General features: G+C 45.9%; 1 protein-coding gene across 2 annotated transcripts in view; it reads left to right on the forward strand.

The window, feature by feature from the left end:
- Nucleotides 1-1,530: 1,530 nt before the first annotated feature.
- LOC133138793 (monocarboxylate transporter 1-like) overlaps nt 1,531-25,528 on the forward strand; it is a 46,410-nt gene continuing 22,412 nt past the window's right edge. Inside the window, exons 1-2 of one of the 2 annotated variants that reach the window (XM_061257831.1) lie at nt 1,531-1,653; nt 22,862-23,125. In XM_061257831.1, the coding sequence (XP_061113815.1) occupies nt 22,909-23,125 (217 nt within the window). In that variant the 5' untranslated portion in view covers nt 1,531-1,653; nt 22,862-22,908. Of the gene's footprint in view, nt 1,654-18,243; nt 18,289-22,861; nt 23,126-25,528 lie in introns of those variants that run through there. The other variant, XM_061257832.1, reaches the window with a different exon arrangement.

Here is a 25,528-nt window from a genome sequence, read left to right on the forward strand (position 1 = left end):
GTCCTGGGCTACGTCCCTACATTCATGTACCTTTAATACCTTGACATGCAGGTATGTCAAATGTCTTATTGATTGAACCTGATGTTAGGTGCAAATAAAAATTTTAATATATATATATATTTGTAAAAATTGCTGGATAAAGGACATCTGACATTTAAACATATAGTTTTGATTTTAAATTTAGATTAGTCAATTACCTCATTTGAACTGGCATAGTTCATCATGGGATAAAGTAAAGAAGACTAAAGTATGCACATTATTAAGTTATATCTCACGGGTCATTTTTTCATTTCTCAACAGAGATTGAAAAGAAAGAAAAAAAAAATTGAAAAGAAAGGCACTATTCCATGGAAGGCAATTGGTGTAATGGAAGTACATGAAGCACACTCTCACTGAGCACTTTATTAGGTATTTATTAGACTTATTCTTTAGACTTCTACTGCTGTAGCCTATCCACTTAGAGTTATGATGCACTGGGCGGCTGGTAGCATAGTGGTTAAGGTACATGACTGGGAGCCACAACGTCAGTGGTTCGAATCCTGGTCGAGCCACAATAAAATGATCCGCACAGCCGTTGGGCCCTTGAGCAAGGCCCTTAACCCCACATTGCTCCTCGGGCGCTGCACTGTGGCTGCCCACTGCTCCTAATAACTAGGATGGGTCAAATGCAGAGGCCAAATTAACCCACAGGGTTCAATAAAGGGTATATTATTATTATTATTATTATTATGTTTAGAGGTGCTCTTCTGCATACCACTGTTATAATGTGTGGTTATTTGCGTTACTGTCACCTTCCTGATAGCTTTGACCTGTCTGGCCATCCTCCTCTGACATCTCTCATTGACAAGACGTTTCTGTCTGCAGAACTGCTGCTCACTGGATTATTATATTATTTTTTTTGCACCATTCTTTGCAAACTCGAGAGACTAGAGCGGTGCATGAAAATCCCAGGAGATCAGCAGTTTCTGAGATACTGAAACCACCCTGTCTGCCACCTACTCTCATTCCATGGTCACGTGGGTCACATTTCTTCCCCATTCTGGTGGTTGATGTGAACATTAACTGAAGCTTATGACCCTCTCTTCTGACATCTCTCATTAACAAGGTGTTTTTGCCCACAGAACCGCTGCTCATTGGATGTTTTTTGTCTTTTGAACCATATACATGTAGTGTGTGGAAAAAATCCATATCGTAATGGCATGGGCTATGCATTGGTATTGAAATTGACATCACATTACGAATCATAAAGCAGCAGATACCTCTTCTATAAAAATAAGAAAAACACATCACCAAAGTTTGCACATTGTAATTGTTCAGTGAATGCACTGCAGAGCGATACAATGTGTCAGTTAATTCTGGAGAATTATTGCAGAATAAACTGAGAACTGGGATTAAAAAGTGCGAGTAGCCTACTGACTGTCCTCCTTAATTTCAGCATTAATTCAGCAGTCCTGAACGAACTCTTATGAACTCGGTGCTCCCGGTTCGCGAGTTCCACCACGCGCAGGCGCAGTGTAAACTGTCCATGCTGGCCATGCTGTCATCATCGGCGAAGTACTCTTAAGTTTCCTAATCAGTTCATGAACGCGCTTTTACGAGCGTCGATTATAAGGAACCCAGGATAGAAGAGGGAATATCGGACCACATTTAAAGGTACGTTTAGAAGAGACAAACAGTACATGCACGTCAGTCAGTGGTACGGGAAATAATTAGTTCCTGTACTACTGGCTGATGTGCACGTACTAAAGCAGTGCACTTCGATTGTAAGCCATCGTTAGCAGTAGTAGATGCAGCAAGAAAGCCTTTCGCTTACAATTAAGGCACATGGTAGCCTTTTAGTCAGCTTAATAACGCATTTTCTTGCCACACGGGCAATATAGCCATAATAAAGAGCCTTAACGACAATGCCGCTTGCTGAAGCAGGTTAGTTTCAAATGTATCTGTCGCCAATACCTCGCCATGCTGCTGTTGTCAGTTTATTGCTCGCTAGCTACCTTAGTTACCATTCTAATAAGGTAGCTAATTTAACGTCAAATGTCAACCAACGTTATCTGCTAGAGTTCATCATTTTATATATTGTGCTATGTAGATAGATGTAAATGACTTAGTCTAGACTATATATAGGTTATAGCTGGCTAAATATAGGCCAGGATAACGCTGTTCCTTTCATAATTATACCTTCATTTCACGTGTTTGATTTTGCTCTTACTACCACCAGGTAAACGTACAACGTCACTTTCTAGCGAAAAAAACAGGTCATCTAAGTTCGCCCGGCACTGAAATCGTTTAGTCTTCATTCAGAGTGTGGGAAGGGCAACAACGCGTGTTGGCAAAATGAAGTTACATGAAAAAACATGCCTCTAATTGATGGACAAAACGTTGTCAAAGACACGATGTTCTCCCGGTGAACCTTTTTTTCTTCTTCAAAAAAGCTAACTTGCTAGGTTTTTTGTTTTTTTTATTTTACAAAATGGCCATCCATTTAACAAACCGCAGCTAATCCAGGACATAATTAGTTAACATTGCCCATCGTCTCACTGATATAGTGTTCTTTTATTCTGTTTCCACGACAGAAGAGCACACGTGTTACAAGAACCTCACGTGTTCACCACGATACTATTCATAGCTTGCCTAGCTGATTTGCCAAATGAACCAACTGATTATGTCAATGTATACCTCTCTTTGCTTGTAGTGCGGTTCGCCGCAGCCAGCAGGATGACCGGAAAAAAAACCCCATCAAGCACGCTAAATGGAACAATCCGTAAACCATACACACATTTTTAGATTTAAAATTTAATTCATGTATAATGATGAAGTCTTATTTGAAAAGCAATCCAGATCAATTAACCCATGAGATGTTCAGGCTAACAAGTTTACCTGAGAACACTATGCCAGAATATGCCTATATATTAGATATTATATTATATATTATATACATTATAATATGCCTTCTGTCAATGCCTTCAGATTTATCCAATGGAATTTTTAGCTCAGAGAAATCATAACCAGGCTTGCTTATCTTGAACAGACATGCAAACTGCCCTTTGGTTATAAATGGTCTGCTGTAGGCTACTATAACCCTGTAAAGTTGTGCTCTGAGCACTTCCTGGTGTGGTTTTGTTTTCAGTGGCATTTCACACTAGACTAGTGGTGGCGAATGGACACTAAAGTTGCAGTACCTTTTGCCATTCTTTGCTGTTTGTCATGGTGTGTGTATGTACGGCAAGATCAAGCTACCTGCTGGATTTAGTTAATTTGTCTTGTTACATTTTTTTTAAATGAAGACTTTTTGAGTGGATCAGATTTACCAGATCAAGTAACAGAATGCCATGATTCACCTGCTAACTAAATGTGTTTTTTGTCTGAAAAAAAATAAACCCTTATAAAAACGTCTTGCTGAAAAATTCCCTCCTGTTGGTTATCTGTCCTACCTGTCAGAATTGACAGGTCGTTGCTGTCGTTGCAAATGGTTAGCAGTAGCATACAGGAGTTCTGTGTCCCAAGACAAGCTCAGCTCAGTAATTGCGTCACACCCCCTTATGTTTTGTCCGTCATTTATTTCACAAAACGTTAAATGAGACCCCAAATCTGCCATCTCAACACATTTTTCATTTTGCAGAATGACAGGTTTCCACAACACATCGACAGGTGCTTGAACCTATTGTCTTTGTCAGCGGGAGACTAGCTACCTGTGTACTTTCAAGTATGTTAACCTCTGTTAAATCCTTGCAGGTCACCATTTATAACGAGCCACAACCACTTGCTATGGAGTGCAAGCTCCCATGGCTAATTGTAAACCTAATTTTGCCACTGTGCTGGAATGTGAGATCTAGGGAGACACTGCGTTGATTATCTTGTGAATTGTTTTGAACATGTTATTATCACTGTAACTGTAGCTTTTCTCTAGGTGTTAAGTGATTTAGCAAGTGCTGTACAATAATCAACCTGGTGAGAACAGAATGGGTTGTTCTGCTGTTGTGAGAGGACCACCAATCAAAGGCACTCTGTTGTGTTTCTTGGTTTTATTATTATTCTTCTGTACATTTTTGTAGTTCTGCCAAAACTGTCTTGTCAGGTTTTCGTGAAACTTGGCACAGTCATAGACGGTGAATCCCAATGGTGATTGAGAAATTTTGGCCTCGATTGGCCACTTGGTGGCGCTACAGCAAAATTATTTTTTTCCTAAATTCCTCTCCCCTCCTAGAATAAAGTCATGACAGCCCCCAAAAAGTGTGTGCCGTCAGATTTGAATGAAACTTGGACTGTAGCATGTACTCGGTAAATATCAAAATAGTCAAACACAGTTAGACATACATTACTGCATCTCTGTCTAGAAACTAACCTTAAAAAATTGAAAATGGAACCCAACAAATATTGGAAATGGAAAATTTCCACTAAAAGTCTTTTTTTTTTTTTTTTGTAGAAACTTCATTGGCTGACTTTGTACCTCATTATGTGCTTTTGCATATGCATGTATTTGAGACATTGAGTGCCCCATAATTTCTGCTCACAGCTATATTTTCATGATATATTATATCAAGCCCAAGGAATAACTATAAAAAACAAAAGCAATATAGCATACCTTCTGCCTTTGGCCATTGTTTCTCTTCATTCACTGTTCAGCTCAGCTCAGTTACTGCAATAAGTGTGTCCGATTTTTGTCAAAATAAGCTCAGATTCCCACCCATTTAAATATTTAATAATTCCAATTATTATTTTTTGAGTAAGTAGGATTGGATAATGTTTCTTCGTGTAATACGACTTGGGCCTGCAGTCATTCAGGCATTGAATAGACCTCTATGTGTTCGCCTTTTCTCATCTGCCTCTGAGAATTTGGGTTGTGTTTAAAGTAGCCCACAGGCTTCCAGTGTCTATGTACCATGTACGCACTCTCTCTGTGCATGTGTCAATGTATAATCTCCCTATCTGTGTTCTGTTTTAGTAGTAAACACTGTGTAAGCTTAGTCAGGAGGTGACTATATCACAGACAGTATCTGTGGTGTATCTGCCGTCTATGTGTAAACACAGGAAAGAAAGGCTGAGACCCAGTGAATTTCCAGGAAGGGGCAGGAATGCTGATCAGTACGAAAGAAGAGTCGTTCTCTTGCGTCCTTGCTTCGGTAACATTCTAATATTAGTTGGCGCCGACTTGAGGTGTGAAAGGAGGGAAAGGTGTGGAGAGCCGGGGAGAGAGGAGACGTTCTGAGATTTCCCGCACAGCTCTGGCTGCAAGAACGTCCATATTTCCCATTTTAGACACACACCTTTTAGAGTTGCACAAATTAGTGGCAATAGGCTACGTCTGGAATGTTTGATTGAGTGCCGTGAGTTCTGTGGCGATGTTGAGACTCCCACTGGTATAATCATGTTCCCGACCGTTTATCACTGAGAACAGGTAGCTGGGGCATTCCCCACTAAAGGCTCAAACAGAAATGCCATCAATGTTAGTCATAATGGCAGTCCTTTGAGTATGGCAGCTGTCCTTTGAGTATGGCAGCTCTATTTCTCCAGTGTTCTGTAGTTACTTAACCTTAGCAAGATGAAATTGTAGTCCTCTTTTCATGGTGGTGTCCATACCTCCCGGAAACGGGCTGTTGGACACGTACCCAGAAAGCTACAGAAACTGCAATGGAGCATGGGAGTTCTCAGGGATGTAGGCTTGAGTTTTTAATGAGTTTTCTTTAACATAAAAATGACGAGATAAATGGGTAAATAAATTTTTTAGGATCATTAACGACAGAAGATGGTGGACATGTTTAGATATACAGTAGGCTGAATGTAATTGGATCAAGATAGAAGTAAATGCTAGTAATTGATGCACATGGAGCAATGTTGGCTCGCAAATGTTTATTTTCCACGTAATCCATTTAGCAAAGATCAGCTCTTGAATTGGTATTCACTGATAATTTCACAAGCATCCGTAAACATGTATGGGGCAAAGCAGCGCACTAGCATGGTGGTTGCTAAAAGGAGGGGCACGGGAGATATTTTATGTGTGCAGTGTGTCCCTGGGCTTCCGGTATCTGACGGCGCTCTTTTAAAGCAGTGGATGCTCAGCTGTGTGGTGTTTATGTTGTACTGACCCTGACTGGAAGAAATCCCATACCCGCATATTCTACTGTAGACATAACTGGGCCTCAAAATGCTCTGCACAGAGCTTCCTCTTCTTCACAGATCGCCCCCTTCGTGAAGTTTAGTCTCTGACAACCTTGTCTGATACTGTCTGCTGCCTTTAGTCTTTCGTGGGAAATAGTTTTGGGAACAGACGTCTCGGTATCCGGCTTATCGGATGGCAAAAGCGTTTGCCTTCTGATGTCAGCAGCTGCAGGGATCCTCTTGGCAGAGCTTTCCTCCCACATCTTGACTTCTTGTCTTGTCTTCAAAGAGCCGAATGACGGCTCCCACTATGTGAAACATCGTGAGAAATGGAGTGTGTGTTGGCCTCTGAGTGCTACACTACCCTGTCTGAGCTACCACTGGTCCGCCATCTTCTCATGCTGTCAGTGGGGGAACTGCCACTGGTCCGCCATCTTCTCATGCTGTCAGTGGGGGAACTGCCACTGGTCCGCCATCTTCTCATGCTGTCAGTGGGGGAACTGCCACTGAACCGCCATCTTCTCATGCTGTCAGTGGGGGAACTGCCACTGAACCGCCATCTTCTCATGCTGTCAGTGGGGGAACTGCCACTGAACCGCCATCTTCTCATGGAGGAATGTGATGGATTATGATGAACTTCTGCTTGGGAGGGGCCTCAAAGAGGCCTGGAATTGGATTTGTAGCAATTGTGTATGTGTGTGTGTTGGGTTATTGCGTTGCATGATGCTGTAAATCACATTCATATTTCCATGCGATCAAAAATGCTTTGGCAACGGCTCCAAGGCCAGCTTGATAAGTCGAATGCACAACAATGGTGCATGGACAATACCAAACAATCACCAAAGGCCTCCTGCTTTCACTGACAAAGCTTCCTGCCTTAAAATTCTGAATATTCCCAGGCATATCCAGGAAAGTAGATTACAAGGGGACAATTATAATTCTGACATGGTTCGAGAGCATACATCACTGTATGTGGGCACATGCTCAGTGTGGTGGCACGCAACTGCTACGCTATCTTATTGGAATGCCTTGTAGGCCCATTTTTTATTGCATACAATATTATAAAGGACAATGTGTTCATTTCTTGTGCCAAACTATACCAGGGAGGGCAAGTATAGTCCACATATGACCTGTGTCATGACCTTAGAGCAGTGGTCCTCACTCCTGGTCCTGGAGAGCTGCAGGGTGTACTGGCTTTTGTTGCTACTCTTCTCAATTTACTCTTGATCAATTAAAGCACTTAATTACACATTTAATTCACCTCGCCTGGTTTCTTGGATCTGAATTGGTTGCTGAAATGCAGGCAAAAACAAAAACCAGCACACCCTGTATCTCTCCAGGACTAAGAGTGAGGACCACTGCCTTAGAGCCAATACTTTGGCTTCCCTGGACCAGAGAAAGTCCAGTAAAGGCTGCAGTGTTCCGGATGCTTCCTACCCCTGCGGGTGTCCTGGTAGAAAGCAGCAGTGTCTTGGCGTGATACTGCATTGTCATTCCCTGGTTATCTCAGCAGGGAAATTCGCTGCTAACAGGAAGAGCATACAGATGGACAAACACATTGGTATGTCTAGCACTGTATGCCCTGGTGTGAAATCGGGAATCATCAGTTAAATCCAATAAAGTCCCCTACCGGAGAATTAATTCCTTCCTGACACCAAGCATCTCAAACCCTTTGGTGGATTTTTGTGGTTTCCTTTCAATCAGCGGGTAATTCAGGCCCTCGAAATGAGATGTGTGGACTCTCAGCCAGTCAATGACTTGAATTAAAGGTTAAGTACAAAAATAAACTGAAACCGGAAGCCACTGCAGTCATCCAGGATTTCCTTGAATCAACAGGCTACGTTAAAGCAAACAGGAACAAGTGTGCCTGCTAGGATTTCTTTGACATTTTGATGACGTAGCATGTAAAAGCTTGCGGGACTTGCCAACCTTTTCAGTTTGTGTCTGTTCTTTTGACTTTCCCGCGGAGGTCGTGCTTGAGGTTTGAGCGCCCCTGACATGTTTGCCTACTCTCTGTGTACCTCTTCTCACCCGAATTTTAAACCTGAAAGCCTATTTGTCAGAGAGAAGAGAAGTCTCCTTTGATAGGTCGCTTCAGTCTCGTGTCCCCGGCCGCTTTGTTCTTGGCCGCGGAGGTGGAAAGCCCCGAAAACGCTGGTCATCGATGCGTGCGCTTCGGCGCTGAACGTTCATGGGAGTTGGTCATTGTGAAATTGGCAGTCGGTCAGTCACCGGTTTGTTTTCTTGGCGTTGTCGGCTCAGAGCGTGTCGCACAGCCGTGGCTCTGGCCGGGCTCCCTAGGCCTGACACCTACGGGGGATGTCATAAGACTGCAAGGCTTTTCTCTCACCTTGCCCTTTGTCATTACTTCACTTCCTGTGTGGAGAAGGCTGCCGCAGTCGCCGGGGCGGTAGGAGTTAAGCGTTCATGCCAGGTTTCTTGCCCACTGTGCAAAGGTCAGGGCTGTTATTCCATCTCCCCGCATTACTGCCCCAGGTAGCCGTGTGGGGCTATGAATGGCTCCATTGATTGGCGTTTGAAGCCTCTCCGGGAGTTTTCCTGCCCGGCAGCACGCAGAAAACAACCTCAAGGCAGTCGGAAAGTTTTTAAAACCTGAGTGTCCACTGCCTGGTGCCTTGGAAATCCACCGTAGGAATTCTCCAGCTTCCTTTTGCTGAGACGTGTAAAAGGGTTTGGCTCTCATGGTAGAACCATTGGGATTGCTTAAGTGGATTTGTCATTGATGTCAAGATGAGGTTTGTCAGTGTGTGCAGGTGCGTGACAGGTCATGTCATAGAGGTGAGGGCCCTCAGGGTAGTTGAGGTTTGATGCAATATTGGGTAATTTTTCGTCTGTTGATGTGGCTAGATGTGCCTGTTCTTGTCATTATGTGTTCTTATGTTGGTACATTGTGTCCTATTCCTAAATTCTGAGCCTCGATAAGCTTCCCACCCTTATCCTTGTTTATTCTTGTGCTGTCATATGAAGCAACCTTGAAATGTCCCGGCCCTTACATTCGGGGCCCCCACATAGACTCCCCCAGTTTGTTGTCACTTGCGGTGAACGGTTGGCATTTATATAGCACCTTTAGCCTAAAAGAATTCTGTACAAGTGATTCACCCATTCATACACACAATCACACACCAACGGCGATCAGCTGCCTTGCAAGGCAGCAACCAGCACATCAGGAGCATTTGGGGGTTAGGTGTCTTGCTTGGGGACAATCGAACCGGCAACCCTCCGACTGCCAGACGAGTGCTCTTACCGCCTGAGCCAATGTCGCCCGGTGGAATGATAATACTCATAAACATGACAAAACATGACCGAACCACCCTCTTACCCTACCAGGAGGGCAGCCTGTGATCCTGAAGAGTAATGGCGGAGTGGGACCACCTCTAGTTGGAGCGTATGGTCGGACGTGTCTAGGTAGTGGCAGTTGGGCCAACCGGGCATAATTAGCTTTTATAGCATGTCGCACACCCCTCTAATCCCTTTTGGATGTGCTCTTTGTCCAGGTCTTATAGTGGGCACCACTTGGATGGTTAGGGAATGACAAACAGGGGGCTGGCTCCATGCCAATGCAGCCCAGTTCTTTTCCCCAACTATATGCTGTACTGTGGTGCTGGAAATAACTTCAGCCATCAAATGGGAAGCATTTAGGATTCTGCAGACATAGGAAAAAAGCCATAAATGTTTTCATCCTCCCTTTGAGTCATAAGAAGTGATCCTGAGTTCATCCTTGGGTCCTTTGAATTGACTGCTTTTAGGGCATTTTCCTTCCTTTTTTTAAAATGGTGTTTTCTTTTTGAAGGCAGAAGGTGTCTGTGTGGATAGCTTTCAGTAGAAGTAGCTGCAGACTGCAGAAAGGATCAAATATGTAATCTTTTAGGTTAAAATAGCATGGCCATATGGGTGTTTTTTTCACAGTATGTGAAAAGTATGTGGCATAATGATAGTTTTCAACAAGTAACCAGGCGTTCTCTGAAATACAGCTAAAAGCTACAAGAGCCTTATTTTCCAAACTCTAGTTGTTATTTATCTTCAGGGAGACTTATCTAGTATTATCTACGAGTGGCCTACTTATGATACCTTGGGAAAAAATGCAGGGCAGAAGTCTTGCATCATTTGGCCCTCCTGAAGTTAAACATTTACATCCATTATGCCATGTATTTATGGGGATAGTGAATGTCTACCATGTGACTCCCATACATCCCACTGCTAAACCCTAAAAGTACCTCTGATGGATATGAAAAACAAATTAAAATAAAGAAATACATGTAAAAAAATTGCTGTTCACTGTTCTCTTCACTGTTGCTAAACTATTGAATTGACTTATTGGTCATGCTTTATGTGGACTGTATGGAAAATGCATTCAAAATCTTTATTCATTTATTATGTTTTGTATTCTCATTCATGCAGAAGTTATTGTTCAGTGACAAAGTATATTTGTACAAACCTTTTTCATGCTTTGTTTAAGCGCTGCTTTAGTGTTCCGCGGCTTCTGATTGCACGGAAACCTGTCCTGCTGAGCAAATGGGAAACGGTTTGTGTTACCCCATTGTGAGGTCATCGCAGCGAGAGGCCAACATGCGTCTGGGGTCAGGGGTCGTCCGAGGTCAGAGGTCGTGTGAGGTCAGCGTCTGAGACCTGAAGACAGTGGCAGCCTTAATTTGCATGGCTGGGGAGGGGAAAGCCCCCCCCTTCTTGGCTGGGCTTCAGAAGATGCTGGGTTCTTGGGCCAGCCTCTGAGCAGCTGCCTGAGTTGTAGCTCTGATCTCTACGGTATTTGGCTGGCTGGAGTTCAGACGCAGGAAGAGAGGGGGTAATTAGGGTGTTGCGACCCCACCCTTGGACCCCCCCTCCCTCCACCCGCACCGCCATCCTTCTGTTTGGGCAGCCGGCTCATCCCCACCGTGGGGGTGTGCGAACCTGGCCTTTGCGTCCACGGCGCTTTGTTCCTATGATCCTACGGGAAACGGCCGTGCGCACCGATAAAGCCGGCTTCAAACGGAGACCCCTGGCAGGGAGAGACCCTTCCTTTATTTACCATTCAGGCCGTTTGTGCTTTTTGTTTTGTTTTGTCTTCTAGTTTTAATGGCTATGTCGGCGGAACAACGCACCCGCGTGTATGTCATCGACCCGTAGTTAAGGGTCGCTCATGACCTGCTGTGATCGACGGTCCCGTGTTCCCCAGGAGAAACCTGGACTCAAAAAATAAACATCAAAATAATCAAGCGTAGGGCCACCTGCGACAAGAGACTGAGGAGCACACACAGCAGATAAATGCACTCCGTTTAGTTGACGGGGGAGACTGACGTTTCGATGTCAAACAACATCTTCAATAAAATAACGTTGGAACGCAGTCTCGTATAGTCTGTCCAGGTTGTAGAGCACCTCTCTGGTCCTCTTTTTTTGGCTGGCTTGTAGCACGTTAGCTGTTTTCCGTCCATAAGTGGCAGCTGAATCTCCCTCACCTTAGTCGACAAGTATGGAGGAGGCCTGCCTGTCCAGCGTGTGTGGCTAGCGGCTAACGGCTAACACTACTTGTGCGGCCAGTGGAACCATCCATCCACTGGCCCCACAGCATCCATCTTGGGAGCCTTTGCACTCAAATCGCCAGGGAATGGGAGGGCCAGGGTGAAAGGTTGTGGATGAAATTCACCTGGCCGGGTAACCTCAACTAAATGATTAGGGACAGGGACTTTGGGTTCTTGGCACATTTTCTTTGGCCATGCAGCTTACGAGAATTAGATGAGGAGTTCTTTAACATTAAGCAAATTGGAATTATAGTAATGATGATGATGATGATGATGATAATGATAATAATGCTTTGCATTTACATAGCACTTCTCACACTGAGTGCTTTCCACCAACGTGTGACCCCCCACCAGGGTGATGCACGGCAGCCACCTTGCACCAGAAAGTCAGCTGTGGTGGAGATCATCGAACCATCCGCCGTCTATAGGGCCCTGTGCCGTGGCTATTAATAGATTTCAGTTATTCAGGTTTATCGCAATGGCAGCTAACATTAGCCTTAGCTGACTTTTTTTTTTAATGTGAGGTCACGCCCTCCACGAGTCACTTGCTGTAAAGCGACGGGCTTATGTCTCATTGCGCATAGCTCTGTGTAGCCGCCCGAATGTGAATTCAGCTGTGCCACACAGCCAACAGAGTCATGTTCTGCGGAAAGGAAAGTAGGCTAAAGATCGAGGTCTCACTACCTGGTGTAAACCAGAATATGTGCTGCCGCTTAAAAATAATAATAAAATGGCAGCTGGCAAAGAGTGCGACGAAAAGGACAATAGCCTACTCCATTTATATGAGAGAAATTCGGAATGTTTTCTGTTATTGATCGTGTAACTGTCTAAATAACCGATTACGGTTTTCAAAATATTGCAAAAATTAGATTTTTGTGAAATACGTTCATAATTAGATTTTCCCCAAAGTGAACACTTATTTATAATATATAACAATGTATCGCATTTCCATTAGGGTTTTACGTGGTATTTTATAGTTTCAAAAAGGGCAAATGCAAATTATGCTGGGTAAGAGGCTTTTTCATGGAAATGGCCTATTTGAAGGTCTAAATTTCTCAGAGCTGGGCTAATCCATTGTAATCCCGCAGTTAAAGCCGTGCGCATTATCGCCTTGACCTTTTATCAAGGATTCTGATCCTGTCTGTTCAGCAAACTCAGTTACCGGGGAATAAACGTTCCGTTAAACTTCAGGTTTTCAGACACAAATGGTGCTGTAAAAATAGTAATAGGCCTACGTTTTTCCTCATCCTCAATAGTACAAACAACAACTACAACAAAAAAAGAACATTTCAGGAGATAAAATGTGTTTCCACAATGGAAACGCATGGATTTCCGCTGTGGAGTGCTTTCGCTGTAGGGACGGCTAAGGCACTGTGGTTTCCCACCTGTTGCTCTTACGTTCTGCCTGAACAAATAGCGCGGCTGCGCGTGTAGCGGGAAGAGGAAAGGGAAGGACAATTAGGTGGATTAAAGCCACGTATCCTGCAATTTAAAGGAGGGGGCGGGGGGTGAGGCCATTGTGTCCCCTGAACCGACGGTCCCGCTTCTGTGCGATGCAAGCGTTCATTTCCGTCTCCATGGGGACGGCGCTGAGTACACGATCTTGAATTCTTGTGTACGCCGCGATGTTCCTTGTCCCATTACAAGGAAGCTAGTTTTTCACCACGTCATTGTTTTAATAATTTGTACCAGCCAATTTTTTTTCAACCTCAAAGCTATAATAAAGAAAAGGAGCATTCATCCAGTAGCCTGTCGTTGTATTTAGTAACAACAGCAGTGTGGTTCAGTTGTGAGCGATGAGTGTTTGTATTGTAGTGTGTTAGTTTGTCGCCCAGTCAGTGTGGCGTGAGGTCCAATGATTCCATTGTTCTGTTGCTATGGGCAGGCTAAACATTCTGCTGGAGCTACTCCATTAGAAGGCACTATGTTGAATAGTTGTTTCTTCACTGACCCTAGAGTTGAGTTCCCTAATTGTAATTAATTGGAAGACCTGACTTTACACACTTCTTTTCAACCTGCATTCAGTGAATCCTTTTCTAACTGCGTTTTAATTTAATCTCCTGTCTATTTTAATGACGCCGTCAAATTACAATTTTTCACCTTCAATTTGGCTCATTACCTTCAGTGAAGTGGTGGAGAACTAGATCTGGAGTTAGGGTAGAGCGAGGTTGGGCAATCAGTCTGGCCTGTATGGGGGGAAAAAAAAAGAGTCTAACATGTCATTGAAGGATAAACTCTGTGGCGAGATTAAATTCTGTTTCACTCAAAGACGTTCTCAATGGTGAATGAAGATTAAGATCTTCCGTGCTTACTATCTGTGACTGCCTTTCTCTGGCTACAATATAAACTGCTTTACCATTGAAGATAAAGCTGCTTTTAGAAACGGTAAGCGGATAAGGCTATTCATTACAACTGCTGACAGCTGGAGGTGCCCGTCACGTTCTTTTTTTCCATTTTTTTAAACGAGTAGGAAACTACTGTAGGTGCATTTTTGTGCTTTATGGAAAAAAAATCCCAAATGTACCTAGAAAGTTCATGAATATTCTCAGTGGGTCCTAATGAGTACCTTTTCCATGCAAGAAAGCTACAAAATTGTATATTACATTACATGACGTGTTATTTAGCTGATGCTTTTATCCAAAGCGACTTACAGTTGATTAGACTAAGCAGGGGACAATCCCCCTGGAGTAATATGGGGTTAAGGGCCTTGCTCAAGGGCCCAACAGCTGTGTGGATCTTATTGTGACTAGCCTATACTGGGGACTGAACACCAACCGTGTGGGTCCCGGTCATGCACCTTAACCACTAGGCTATATTGCTAGCTCGGGGTAAAAAAAAATAGTTACCACTCCAGTGGCGAGCATTTCTACTTTTTTCATACCTTCATTTCTGAGAGTGTGTTTGGCCTTTTCACGACAGCATACATTAACGTATGCATACCATGCATTCAACTGTGCAATCAATTATGACTTGAGAAACAGGGCTATTAAAACAGACTAAGAAGGTTTGTGAAGACCGCAGAGCAGTGTTGTTTATTTATTTACACAACGCTCAAGTAAAGTACGACAAGATAATACAAGGCGAGGTAAGATAAAACTTTTACTGGGAATTATCTTTTGTGGTGGGAATTGTGGCATAGTCAATGACAGTACAATTTAAAAAGTGATTTAAAAACCAGGACTCACCTAAGGCTCATCTGCAGCGGGATATAGGCTATATCATTATTTATATATCATTTCATGGGATATATATCATTTGCTTCGTAATTACATCACTCCAGCATATTTCAGTTGAGTTAGGGCAGGCCTCTCATCGCAGGAATCTCATGACTATCGGGTTACTCCCCTGTATAATCTGGAAGTGCTTTCCGCAGTTTTAAAGAGCAACAGAGAGGAAAAGGCATACAGAAAGAAAAACCATACTACTGACATACTGAAAGCCAATTTGTAAGGAAGTAGTAGCAGTAGAAGACATGGTGGTTAAGGTGCATGACCGGGATCCACAAGGTTGGCGGTTCAATCCCTGGTGTAGCCACAATAAAATCAGACCGCTGTTGGGCCCTTGAGCAAGGCCCTTAACCCCACATTACTCCTGAGGGACTTGTCCCATGCATAGCCTAATCAACTGTAAGTAATGTTGGATAAAAGCATCAGCTAAATAGCATGTGATGATGGTGTTAAAAAAACCTGTCAGAATCTTGTCAGAGGCATAAGGGGGTCTTGTGTCCTGCTGATAGCATGACAGGGTGAATTATTGATTCAGTGACTTGATGCAGTGGTGCCTTCAATGCAGTAGCATACAGTGGGTTACTAGCTTGTTCTAGAACAGGGGTCGGCAACCCTGGTCCTGGAGAGCCGCAGGGTGTGCTGGCTTTCGTTGTTGCTTGGCATTAATTGATCAATGAAAGCCGTTGATCACACAGTTAACTCGCCTCACCTGGTTTCTTGGGTCTGAGTCGCTTGCTTATTTTAAGGTGGAGACGAAAGCCAGCACACCCTGCGGCTCTCCAGGACCAGGGTTGCCGACCCCTGTTCTAGAATAATCTTCATCGTCTAGATCCTCTAATCATTTATTATTGTCATAAGCCTCCCCTTAAGACACAGTTCAGTAAAACCAAATTACAAGCAATTATAAGACTGGTCCACACCAAGAATAATAACTATAAATATGTGGTTTTAAAAATCATTCTAGCTGAAGTCCACACCACAGCTATAACGACAATGACAGTGATGAACGATATCGTTGGGATGACTTTCAGAGCTGCACGAACGATAAAACACTGACAGCAAATCAAAATCCATCGAATTTACAGGAAATCATGTGCAAAACGGCAGGTGACATAGCCGAGAGACTATTTACAGAACGTTATCGTTCATCTGGGTGGATGTTATCTTTATAGTGTCTAAATCGGGGTCCTTGCTCCAGGGTTGAGTAGTGCGGGCACAACATTTGTGTTCCCGTGTGGCAGAGTTTCAGTGTAAATGTCATCGCCAGCGCTCCTGGAATGCCGTGTCTGGAGCGCTCGATATGGTGCGATGCCAAGCAACAAACCGTGACCGCGGGACTCCTCCCCGAAAAGCGGGTATATAAGACCCAATTACGCTGAACGAGGAGCAGATAATGTATGAGACCGCGTAAGTGGCGTAAAGTGGGCTTCGATAACGGTGTCTGCTGGCAAATGAACCAGCCAATAACTGGCAAAGGCCTCATGTCTTACTGTAGACCACACCACACTATTTAGTGGTATACTGTATCTAACAAGTCACAAATTGTCTTTTTCAGCGAATTACTGGCAGTATTTACATGATAGAAATGTGAGGAGTAAATTCACTCGCTCATTGAGAGGAAAAAGGAAGGAGGTTTTGGCGGAATAATGAATAATTGCGAGGCACCGGGTTCAGTCGCTGTTCTTCACCCGTTCGCATGGAAATATTTCAGAAATATTGTAAAAGTGTCCATGTGAATTTTCCAGCTATTGACGAATAGCTAATTTAAAAAACATATATAATCAGCTTGACACTGTTTTTTCCGGAGGGTAGTGGGAAACCTGTACAAACACGTGTGAGTCCTGTGCAAACATATTTGACTAAATGTGGGCTGGCCTATATCTTACTGCCTCTTTCATAATCGCTCTCACACTGATAAACTGTTCCAAGTTCTTGCTTCCTCTGACTCGACACACCTTTGGTGTTGACACAGTTGCGTTCTACAAATGAACTTTGTGTGCGTGTGCGTGTGCTCCAGCAAGGAAAGATATTCATGTTTTTACCTCTGTTCCTCGTCTAATGGGCTTGAAATATGAGGACTATATAGAATATTTGTTTTATGTTGAATTATAACTCCGCGGCAGATTTAAAGAGAATTAACAATAATAATTCTAATAATAATTATCTGACGCTTTCATCGAAAGCGATTACTGTTGGTTAGACTAGGCAGGGGACAATCCCCCTGGTGCAATGTAAGCTGTGCGGATCTTATCGTGGCTACACCGGGGCTTGAACCTCCAACCTCCGTGGGCGAGGTCATGTAGTTTACCCACTAGGCTGCATGCTGCCTTACAAACAAAATGTGAATAGCAGTGTGGCGTATGAAAACAAAGATAAACAAAGAAAAACCCTAAAAAGACACAGGGGTGGGGTTGAATACAGGAGTTTCATCGTATGTTGGGATAACACGACATACACCAGCTGTTTCCTTTCCCAGAGAGAGAGCGAGAGACTGAAGACTGAGCAGCTCTTTGAGAAACCCGGTCCGGAGCTCCGCTGAGATCAAACCCAACGTCGCTATACGTCCCCGGCTGAACAGCGCGGGCCCCTTTGTAGTACAGGATGTATATGCAGCGCTGGGCTGGATGACCTATAGTCCCTTATTGTGTTCCCAGCTAGGCGGCTAATCGATGACTTAACAGGGAGCGTTTATCGGCGCGCCACAGACGCCTTTCACATCCGTCCCGGGGTGGACTCTCACGTAAGCTCCGGCATCGTACGTGTGCGTTAGCCACGCCGGAGAGGGAGAGGGAGAGGGAGAGGAGAGGAGAGGAGAGAGGGAGGAGGAGGGGGAGCTCAAGGGAGGAGGGGGAGGAGGAGGAGGAGGAGGAGGGGGGGGGGGGTGCCGGCTGAGGGGAGGGGCGGATCTCGGGCCAGCCAATAGGCACGAGCCTGAACTCGGCAATTCGGGCCACGGTGCCCCCAGAGGCTGCCGGCCGAGGAACTGCGCGAAACATGAAACGCAACGCAAACTTTTTTCAACACTCTCGCTCTCTCTCTCTCTCTCTCTCTCTCTCTCGCTCTCTCTCGCGCTCTCTCATGCTCTCTCTCTCTCTCTCTCTCTCTCACACACTCTCTCGCTCTCATGCTCTCTTCCTGCTTGGTTGAGTGAGAGCAGCTGTTTTTTTTTTTTTTTTTTCGGAAGCAGTGATGTCTCTGTGAGGTCAGCGCTGGCGTTGGGGGGTCACTGCAGACCCGCCAGGGCTTAGGCCAGACAGAGACCTCGTCGCCACGGGCAGTGCGTCTCTATAAACAGCCCGCTCCTGGAAACCAAACGCGCGCCTCCAATCGGGACGAACGCTGTCTGAGCCGCCACGCCGAGCTCCACGCACTTCAGCGACAGCAGCGGTGCGACTCGCGGTCCGAAGGAATCCGTCTGCCCGTGAGAGGTAGGGCGACAGCTTAAGAAAGTAAAGGTCACCGCTACGCTTGGAAGATAGAGGAACACCGTGGCGGATTTGGGTCTTAGAGGCGATGCAGGTGGATTAGCTGCCAACAGCAACAGTTTAAACCCTTTAGTGTGTGTGCGCATGCATCTTAATGACAGGCATGCAGAAGCCGCTGTTTGATGTTTGGGTTTTGTTTTTGTTTTTTTTAATCTGGGTTTATTTCCTTGAAAGAGTTCATGTTTACTGCATCTCCCTGGTGTTGAATGCAGCTGAACACAGATGTCGGTGATAACGACTTTGCGGGCTGCCTCTGTGTACCATTCAAACCAACATGAAAACTGAGGTGGAAATGAACACTTGTTGAGCAATGTTATTACTAAGGCAGAATTTAATATACTTTGACTTCGACTCAATTCACTTTAAATCTAGGTCAATTCAATTTGTCCTTTTACAAAAAAAAAAGCTTTCACTGTTCAGTTTCACAAGCTTTAACTATTTTAATCAAAGTTTGGACTTGATCATCTCAAGTTCCCTAATTATGTTTGGGAATTCAGTATTTTACCTTTCTTGAGCACATGGCCATCAACTTGGTTTTTTTTTTCAGTGAGGAATTTGGGGAATAAGTGTGTGTAGGGAATGCGCGGGATTGTATAGGCAATCCCCCGTCAGGGATGATGAGTTGGCCAGATGTGCTGCAGCCGGTTTAGTGGGAATTTGACCCCTGCTCTTTTGAGGAGAAAAATAATGTACTAGAATAACGACTAATGTAGCTGTTAACATGAATTGATGTACAAATAATTTCATGCTTAATGTAACTTAATGTAACATGCATTAACTAACTTAGTTGTTAATGTATTTATTAACTACTAACTAATGTATACACTGCAAAAAAAAATGAGTCCATATAAGTATCTTAGACTTTTTAGAGTCTTATAACTGTAAACAAGCTAATAAAAAAACCATCTTAAGTCTTATTACCAGACTAAGACATTTTTTTTTGCAGTGTAACACTTAGCAAGGGACAGATGCTGATTGGCTTCTCTCCAGGGCCTGTCCCGCACGCGTTCAGTCCCAGCGCACCCCAGAGGAGGGGGGGAAGGGGCCGTAGCTTTAAACTCCCTGGCCGCGCGTGTGCACCGTGGCCCTTTTCGGAACGCGCCTGCTCCCTGTCCCGTTTGGGGAATAACATGTGCCGGCAAGCACTTAACATACCCCCCCCCCCGGCCCACGTTCTGCAGCTATGCGGCCCCCGGGCCAGTACAGAACGATCCTCTCCCCTGGCCCCAGACTCCCCAGCTGCGCGGGGGCCACCGACCATGCCTAATTCTGGACGCCCCGGCCTACCAGGGGGAGCTATTGTCGGCCCCTTCCATCGCGGTATATCTCGTGTCATTTAATACTCCCCGTCTTTAAATAAACCTACCGCTGCATTTTTAAAAATTGAATGCAAAGGTTACGCTACCTCGGTTTAAGGTCTTTGTCTGCCCGTCCAAGTGCCTACTGGGGGACAGGTTGTGCCACCCCCCCCTCCCCCGTCTCATGGGATGCCCGTGTCCTGTTCCAGAGTTATTTTTATGAGCATCCCAAATGTCAATGAAGTTGACTATTGGCTCGGTCAATTCACTTTATCAAATTGAGCCCCAATGAGCAGTTATCTCGCTCACCTCCTGGCTTGATAAACACATGAACAAATATTGAAGCTTCACAAACGGATGCCATCTGAATCCACTGCCCTGGCTCCCACCCAGCCATGTTAATTATTAACTCTCTTGTTTAGAGTTTATAGAAGTTGATTGAGACCCTTGTTGTTTTGACTTTGAACTTTACAGTGTTCGTCCCACCTTAAAGCCTTAAAGTGTGTTAAAGCTATATAGGATGTTGCAACTTCGTTCTTGTTTGATTTTAATTGCTATTGTATTGTAAAAATGTGATTATGATTCTGATAAGAACAATGGGGAAGGTTGGCTTAGTTGGTCTGATGCTTTTGATGGCTGTTGTGAAACGGTCCTGAAATCCTTGGCGGGGCAAACCTAAACATTGTGTGTGTGTGTGTGCAGTGTGTGTGTGTGTGTGTGTGCAGTGTGTGTGCAGTGTGTGTGCAGTGTGTGTGCGGTGTGTGTGCGGTGTGTGTGCGGTGTGTGTGCGGTGTGTGTGCGGTGTGTGTGCGGTGTGCGGCGTGTATGGTGTGAGTGTGAGGGTGTGTATTTGGTGTATGTGGTGTGTGTGTGTGCTTTTTTTTCTGAAAGAGCAGAGTGTGGAGACACTGTGCCAAGAAGGGTTCATTATAAAATCGAGTTCCCTGGGAGCAAGATTTTCATAAACCCCACCCTCGCTAACCGAATGGATAAATTCAAACATGATATTTCAACACTGTTCAAGGTATTGGCAAACATGCAAATTCTTGCCGTTTTCAGTTGGGCTGTATTCTTTAAATGCACTGTTGGTAAATACATGTAAATATATTTTCAAATAATTTTCATTTTAGTGAGGCTTTAATCTGGCCTCAGAGAAAGCCCTGTATTTACTAGTTTCTCATTAAAAGAATACCTTTCCAGAGACCGGATTTTCTAAGCGGGGGGGGGGGGGGAGGAGGGATACGAATATGTTGCCAATGACTTCAGGCAGAAGGAGTATTCTGTGGAATCATTGCTTTGTAATATCCATCATCTGCAGTGTCTAACTGTAGATCACTAAGAATCATCAGAATCATCCGCTCCCTTGTTACTTGGCAACCGCAGATGGTTCAGATGGCATGCCCAAGTTAAACTTTGACTGGGGTCAGGTTCAGGTGAAGCTGCCCGTCGTCTGGGCTACTGGGAGACAGCGAGGCATCAGACGGGTTTATGAAGGCAAGGGTCACGTTCATCCCGAAGCATTTCCCATGGAACGCTTCCCAGGGAAGCTCTCGGTGTCTGGAATCCCAGCTTCTGACTAAAGACGTTAGAGAGCGCGGCGTACACTTTATCCGTGTTTTAACCGCGGAAAGTGTGTAGGAGGCGCTCGGTTCATTGATTCATTGATGGCCTCCCTCACAGGGCCGAGCGTCTGGTTGCATGTGCGGCTGTGTGATGGCAGCTTGCCTGTGCACCGTGGCTTGGGCCGTTCATAGGTTGCCATGGCATCCAAGCCCGTTTCTGGAAACCCGTCTGGTGGAACAGGGCACTCAAGTGCCCCGACCCCATACAGAGCGACCGACTGTCCCGTTGTTCCATCCAAATTAATTGACTCCCTGCTTGCCTGTACCACACTGCACCCCTCCTCTCGAGGGTCTCGCCCCAGCTAAGGCAACCCCACTAAATCATCAGCTTCCACCTTTGGTTAGCGTTTCTCCCAAAGCCGTTAAGCTGGCAAAGTTCAGCCGCTGTTCCGGGGCTTGATTGATGGGTGCGCTTTACGGACCGGTCGCGGGGGCCCTTCAGCCGTGGGTCCGGCATAATTCATCACGCCCGAAGCAGAGGATCCTGGGAGTTGGCCCACGGAACCCCGGGGTGGGACCGGCGCTGTCGGGGAACAGTTTCCGCCATCCCAGATTTTTTTTTCTTTAGGTGATGGACGACCCCGTGTCCTCAGGCCCTAGCGGGGCAGCCCGTACTCGGGGGTGCGAGTGGCACGGAAAAACATGCCAATCACGTTTTCCAGGAACCTGGATGTGGCGAAACAAGGAGAGGGAGGAAACTGGCACGGCCGCAGCTCCGTGGTTTGTTGTTAACTTTGGGTCAGATTTCACACCGCTGGTTGGCTGCTAGGTCTCTGATAAGGGTTGATTTTGAAGGCATTCTGCGAATTCCTTCCTCGTTCGGCCCCGGCTGACTTCGCGTTAGGGGACCCCGGACGGTCCTTGGCCTTTTGGCAGTGTACCCCCAGGATCCAGAGGGGGAAGGGCGAGGTGTGGTCCCACTCAGGTTTATTACGACATGTGGTCTGTAGGTGCCCAGAGATTCCCAAGCTATCTTTATCTAACCCACCCACCGAATTCCTAACGTTGTGCTGAGATGTTCTCTTGTCGGCCAGTCCGGGGGCTTCTCCTTGGATCAAGGCCATCAGTGCTGGTTCCCAGGTTACACTGTAAGCCAGAGCTCAGGACTGCCTGAAGGAATGGCCGACTCAAAGTCCTGTCTCCGTGCCGCGCTTGTAATTGCACTCAAAGTTAAACAGTTACCGTTCAACATGCAGTAATGATGCAACTACAAGGCTGTTTACGTCCCCTCCCTCCCCTCCCCTCCCCTTTAACGTGCCGCTCTCGCTTGCTGCATGGTTGATATAGGCAGATCACTGGTTTTAGTGCTGCAGGCAAACTCAGGGGTTTTCATTTTCAGGGGTGTGAGCTCCTCATCAGGGCCCCTCTACTGAATCTTTGGATTCTTTGAAAACGTGGATTTTTAATTGCTTTTATTTTGGCAGAATGCAGCCTTATGGCAGAATGCAGTGTTGGTGTTTGGATGGTTGGGTGTACGGCCCGGGATAATGTGGGAGTGGCCTGCACTCACTCGGGAGTATAAAGTTCGTAAGGAGTCTTTAGCGTTCCGCAGTGTAATCTCCTGACCCAGTGTCTCCTCCTCCCTGCCGTTCGCAGACCGTTAGCAGACCAGCCCGCCGGAGAGAAACCCAGAGAGAGCAGTCATGGCACCGGCCGTCGGAGGACCCGTGGGGTACACCCCGCCCGAGGGCGGCTGGGGATGGGCGGTGGTGGCGGGAGCCTTCATCTCCATCGGCTTCTCCTACGCCTTCCCCAAGTCCATCACCGTCTTCTTCAAGGAGATCGAGGTCATCTTCAACGCCACCAGCAGTGAGGTGTCCTGGATCTCCTCCATCATGCTGGCCGTCATGTATGGCGGGGGTGAGTGTGGCCGCCGGGGCCTGGGAGAGGGAGGGGGGGCGACAGGGGGGCGGGGGGGTTGGGTTGGGGAAGAGCACCTTGGTGAAGTTAAGCCACATAGTCTATAGAACGGCAATCATCAAATCACGGTCCTTGAGGTCTGAGAACTCCTGGTTTTCCACCTTTCCTTTACCTGGGAGTGTGAAGACAGACTGTGGCCGGTCAGTAGCGCTAATTGTTCAGCTAATTAGCTGGGAGAAAAGAAAACCAGGGCTGGATTTGGATTTGATGTCAAGATTTGATGATTGCTACTATAGAACCTTCTATATCCTTCTACAGGAGGTTCTGGTTTACAGGAGTGTCCGTTGTCACGGAACATTACATTATATAATGGAGCGACTTTTTTTATTATACATCCTATCCTTTTTTACAGCTGGATATATACTAGAGCAATTCAGGTTAAGCTCCTTGATCAAGGGTTCGACAGCAGTGCCCTACCCACGAATGCAACCTGTGACCTGCAGGTTACAAGCACCACAAGCCTGTAGGTTCCCCACTATTGTCCCTTCACAAACAATCAGGACACGTTGAATTGGAATTGATCCCCTTTACTGAGAGGCGGGACTTGTGATGTTGAGCACTCAGAGTTCAGTCTGGTCAGTGGGAGGAGTTCAAGGAGACACTGGGGTATGAAAGATTGGGTAAAAAGGAGTGGGTTTTCGAGGCCGGTGTGCAGAGGCTTGCATGGGGGAGGACGGGAGGGAGGGTTGGGCCGCTGTTGGAAGACGGCCCAGGAGATGGGCCAACATGGCACGATGCCTCAGACTGAGGAAAGGGAAGTCTTGGACGCTGCAGCAGCCATCCAATCCGTAACCGGACGCCGCTTCTGTATCGAGTTACAACGCCGTGAGCGTAAATACTTCCAATTCGCAGGATGCCCCACGCTGTGCTTGAGTACAGTCTATTGGTTGTAATTACTGTCGGTTATTGATGCACATATTGGTCCGATTAGAAAGAATAGCTGTCCTGTCCTAGAGCTGTATCCTTCGTGGTCCTCCAGCATTGGCAGAGATGGACCGCTGGTGTTAGGTTAGGCTCGGTCAGGGATACTCGATCTTCCCAGAAAGGGCCGGTGTGGGTGCAGGCTTTTGTTCCAACCGAGCAGTTGCACACCTGATTCTGCTAATCAACTCCTAGAGTCTTTGCTTATTAGAATCAGGTGTGCCACCAGTCGGCTGGAACAAAAGCCTGCTCCCACAACGGCCCTTTCTGGGTAAGATTTAGTATCCCTGGCCGAGGTGGTAGGGCAGAAGCTCCAGGGGCTGGCCTGGCATAAAAGGGATGTGATGAACATGACCTGGTCACATCGCAAAGCCGCGTCCATCACACGGTCACATCCATCACACGGTTGCGTTCACACAGCCCGTGCAGGGCGTAACCCCGTCCCAGAATGCAGTGCTGCCGCTACACAATGCAAGGATGCAGAATTTCTCCTGATGCTGTCCAAAAAACTCGTTTTAAAAGTTGAACGAGTCCCCCTAGTACGGTGCTCGCGTTGAGTATAAAAAAACTTGGGCTGTTTCCATCTGTTCAAGGCAGTCCGAGCCAAAATATACAGTACGGTGCTCTGTACATAATGTCCCTATTGTTAAGAAGTGCCAAAAAAAAACATTGAAGATTGTGGTGAAATAAATGAGCCCATTCAAGTCTTCCTTCTTTTGGGTGTGATGCCTTTCTCCTCCTTTTTTGAAGTTTTGTGCTTTTGTTTTGTTAGAATTTTTTTGAACAAAAACGATTGTTTAAGTGTTTAAGCTGTATAGCAGAAGCTGTGAGAGAGAGGGAGAGGGAGAGAGAAAGAGGGAGAGAGAGAGAAAGAGGGAGGGAAGGAACACGGATTGAAGTTTGAATAGAGGCATTCGCCCCTGAAGGTCAAGTGCTGCTTGTTCCTGTATATAATCTTCCTGAGGAACTTCTCTCATCGAAACACTTCAAACGGAGAGAAGAAGCCGTCGCTCTCTGCCGCGGCCCGGCTCTCCTCCTCTCGCACCCGGAACCTTCCGACGGCGGCTTGAAAGAAAGCATTAAGATGAGGAAGCCGATAATCCTGGCTCTCGCCTTCAGTCGATACCCGCGGAGGGAGAAAGGCCCTTTCATGCGGCTCTCTGATCTGCTGTGCCAGTCTGATGCGCTCCGTTCTATTTAGGCCTACTTACATTTCTTAGATATATATATATATATATATATATAATACATATTTATTTTTCTCCCTTTGCTGCCTTGCGTTCCGGGTTAGCGTTCCGTCTCTGGCGGCAGGTGAACGAGTGAGGAAGAGAGAGATGGAGGTGAGACGTCGGCGCTCCGGGTCAGATGGAGGAGTCTCGGCGGCGGAGGGAGCTGTGGAAGCGCCTCGTCGGCCAGTCGACG

This window comes from Conger conger, chromosome 10, assembly GCF_963514075.1.
Source record: "Conger conger chromosome 10, fConCon1.1, whole genome shotgun sequence".
Taxonomy (NCBI): Eukaryota; Metazoa; Chordata; class Actinopteri; order Anguilliformes; family Congridae; genus Conger; species Conger conger.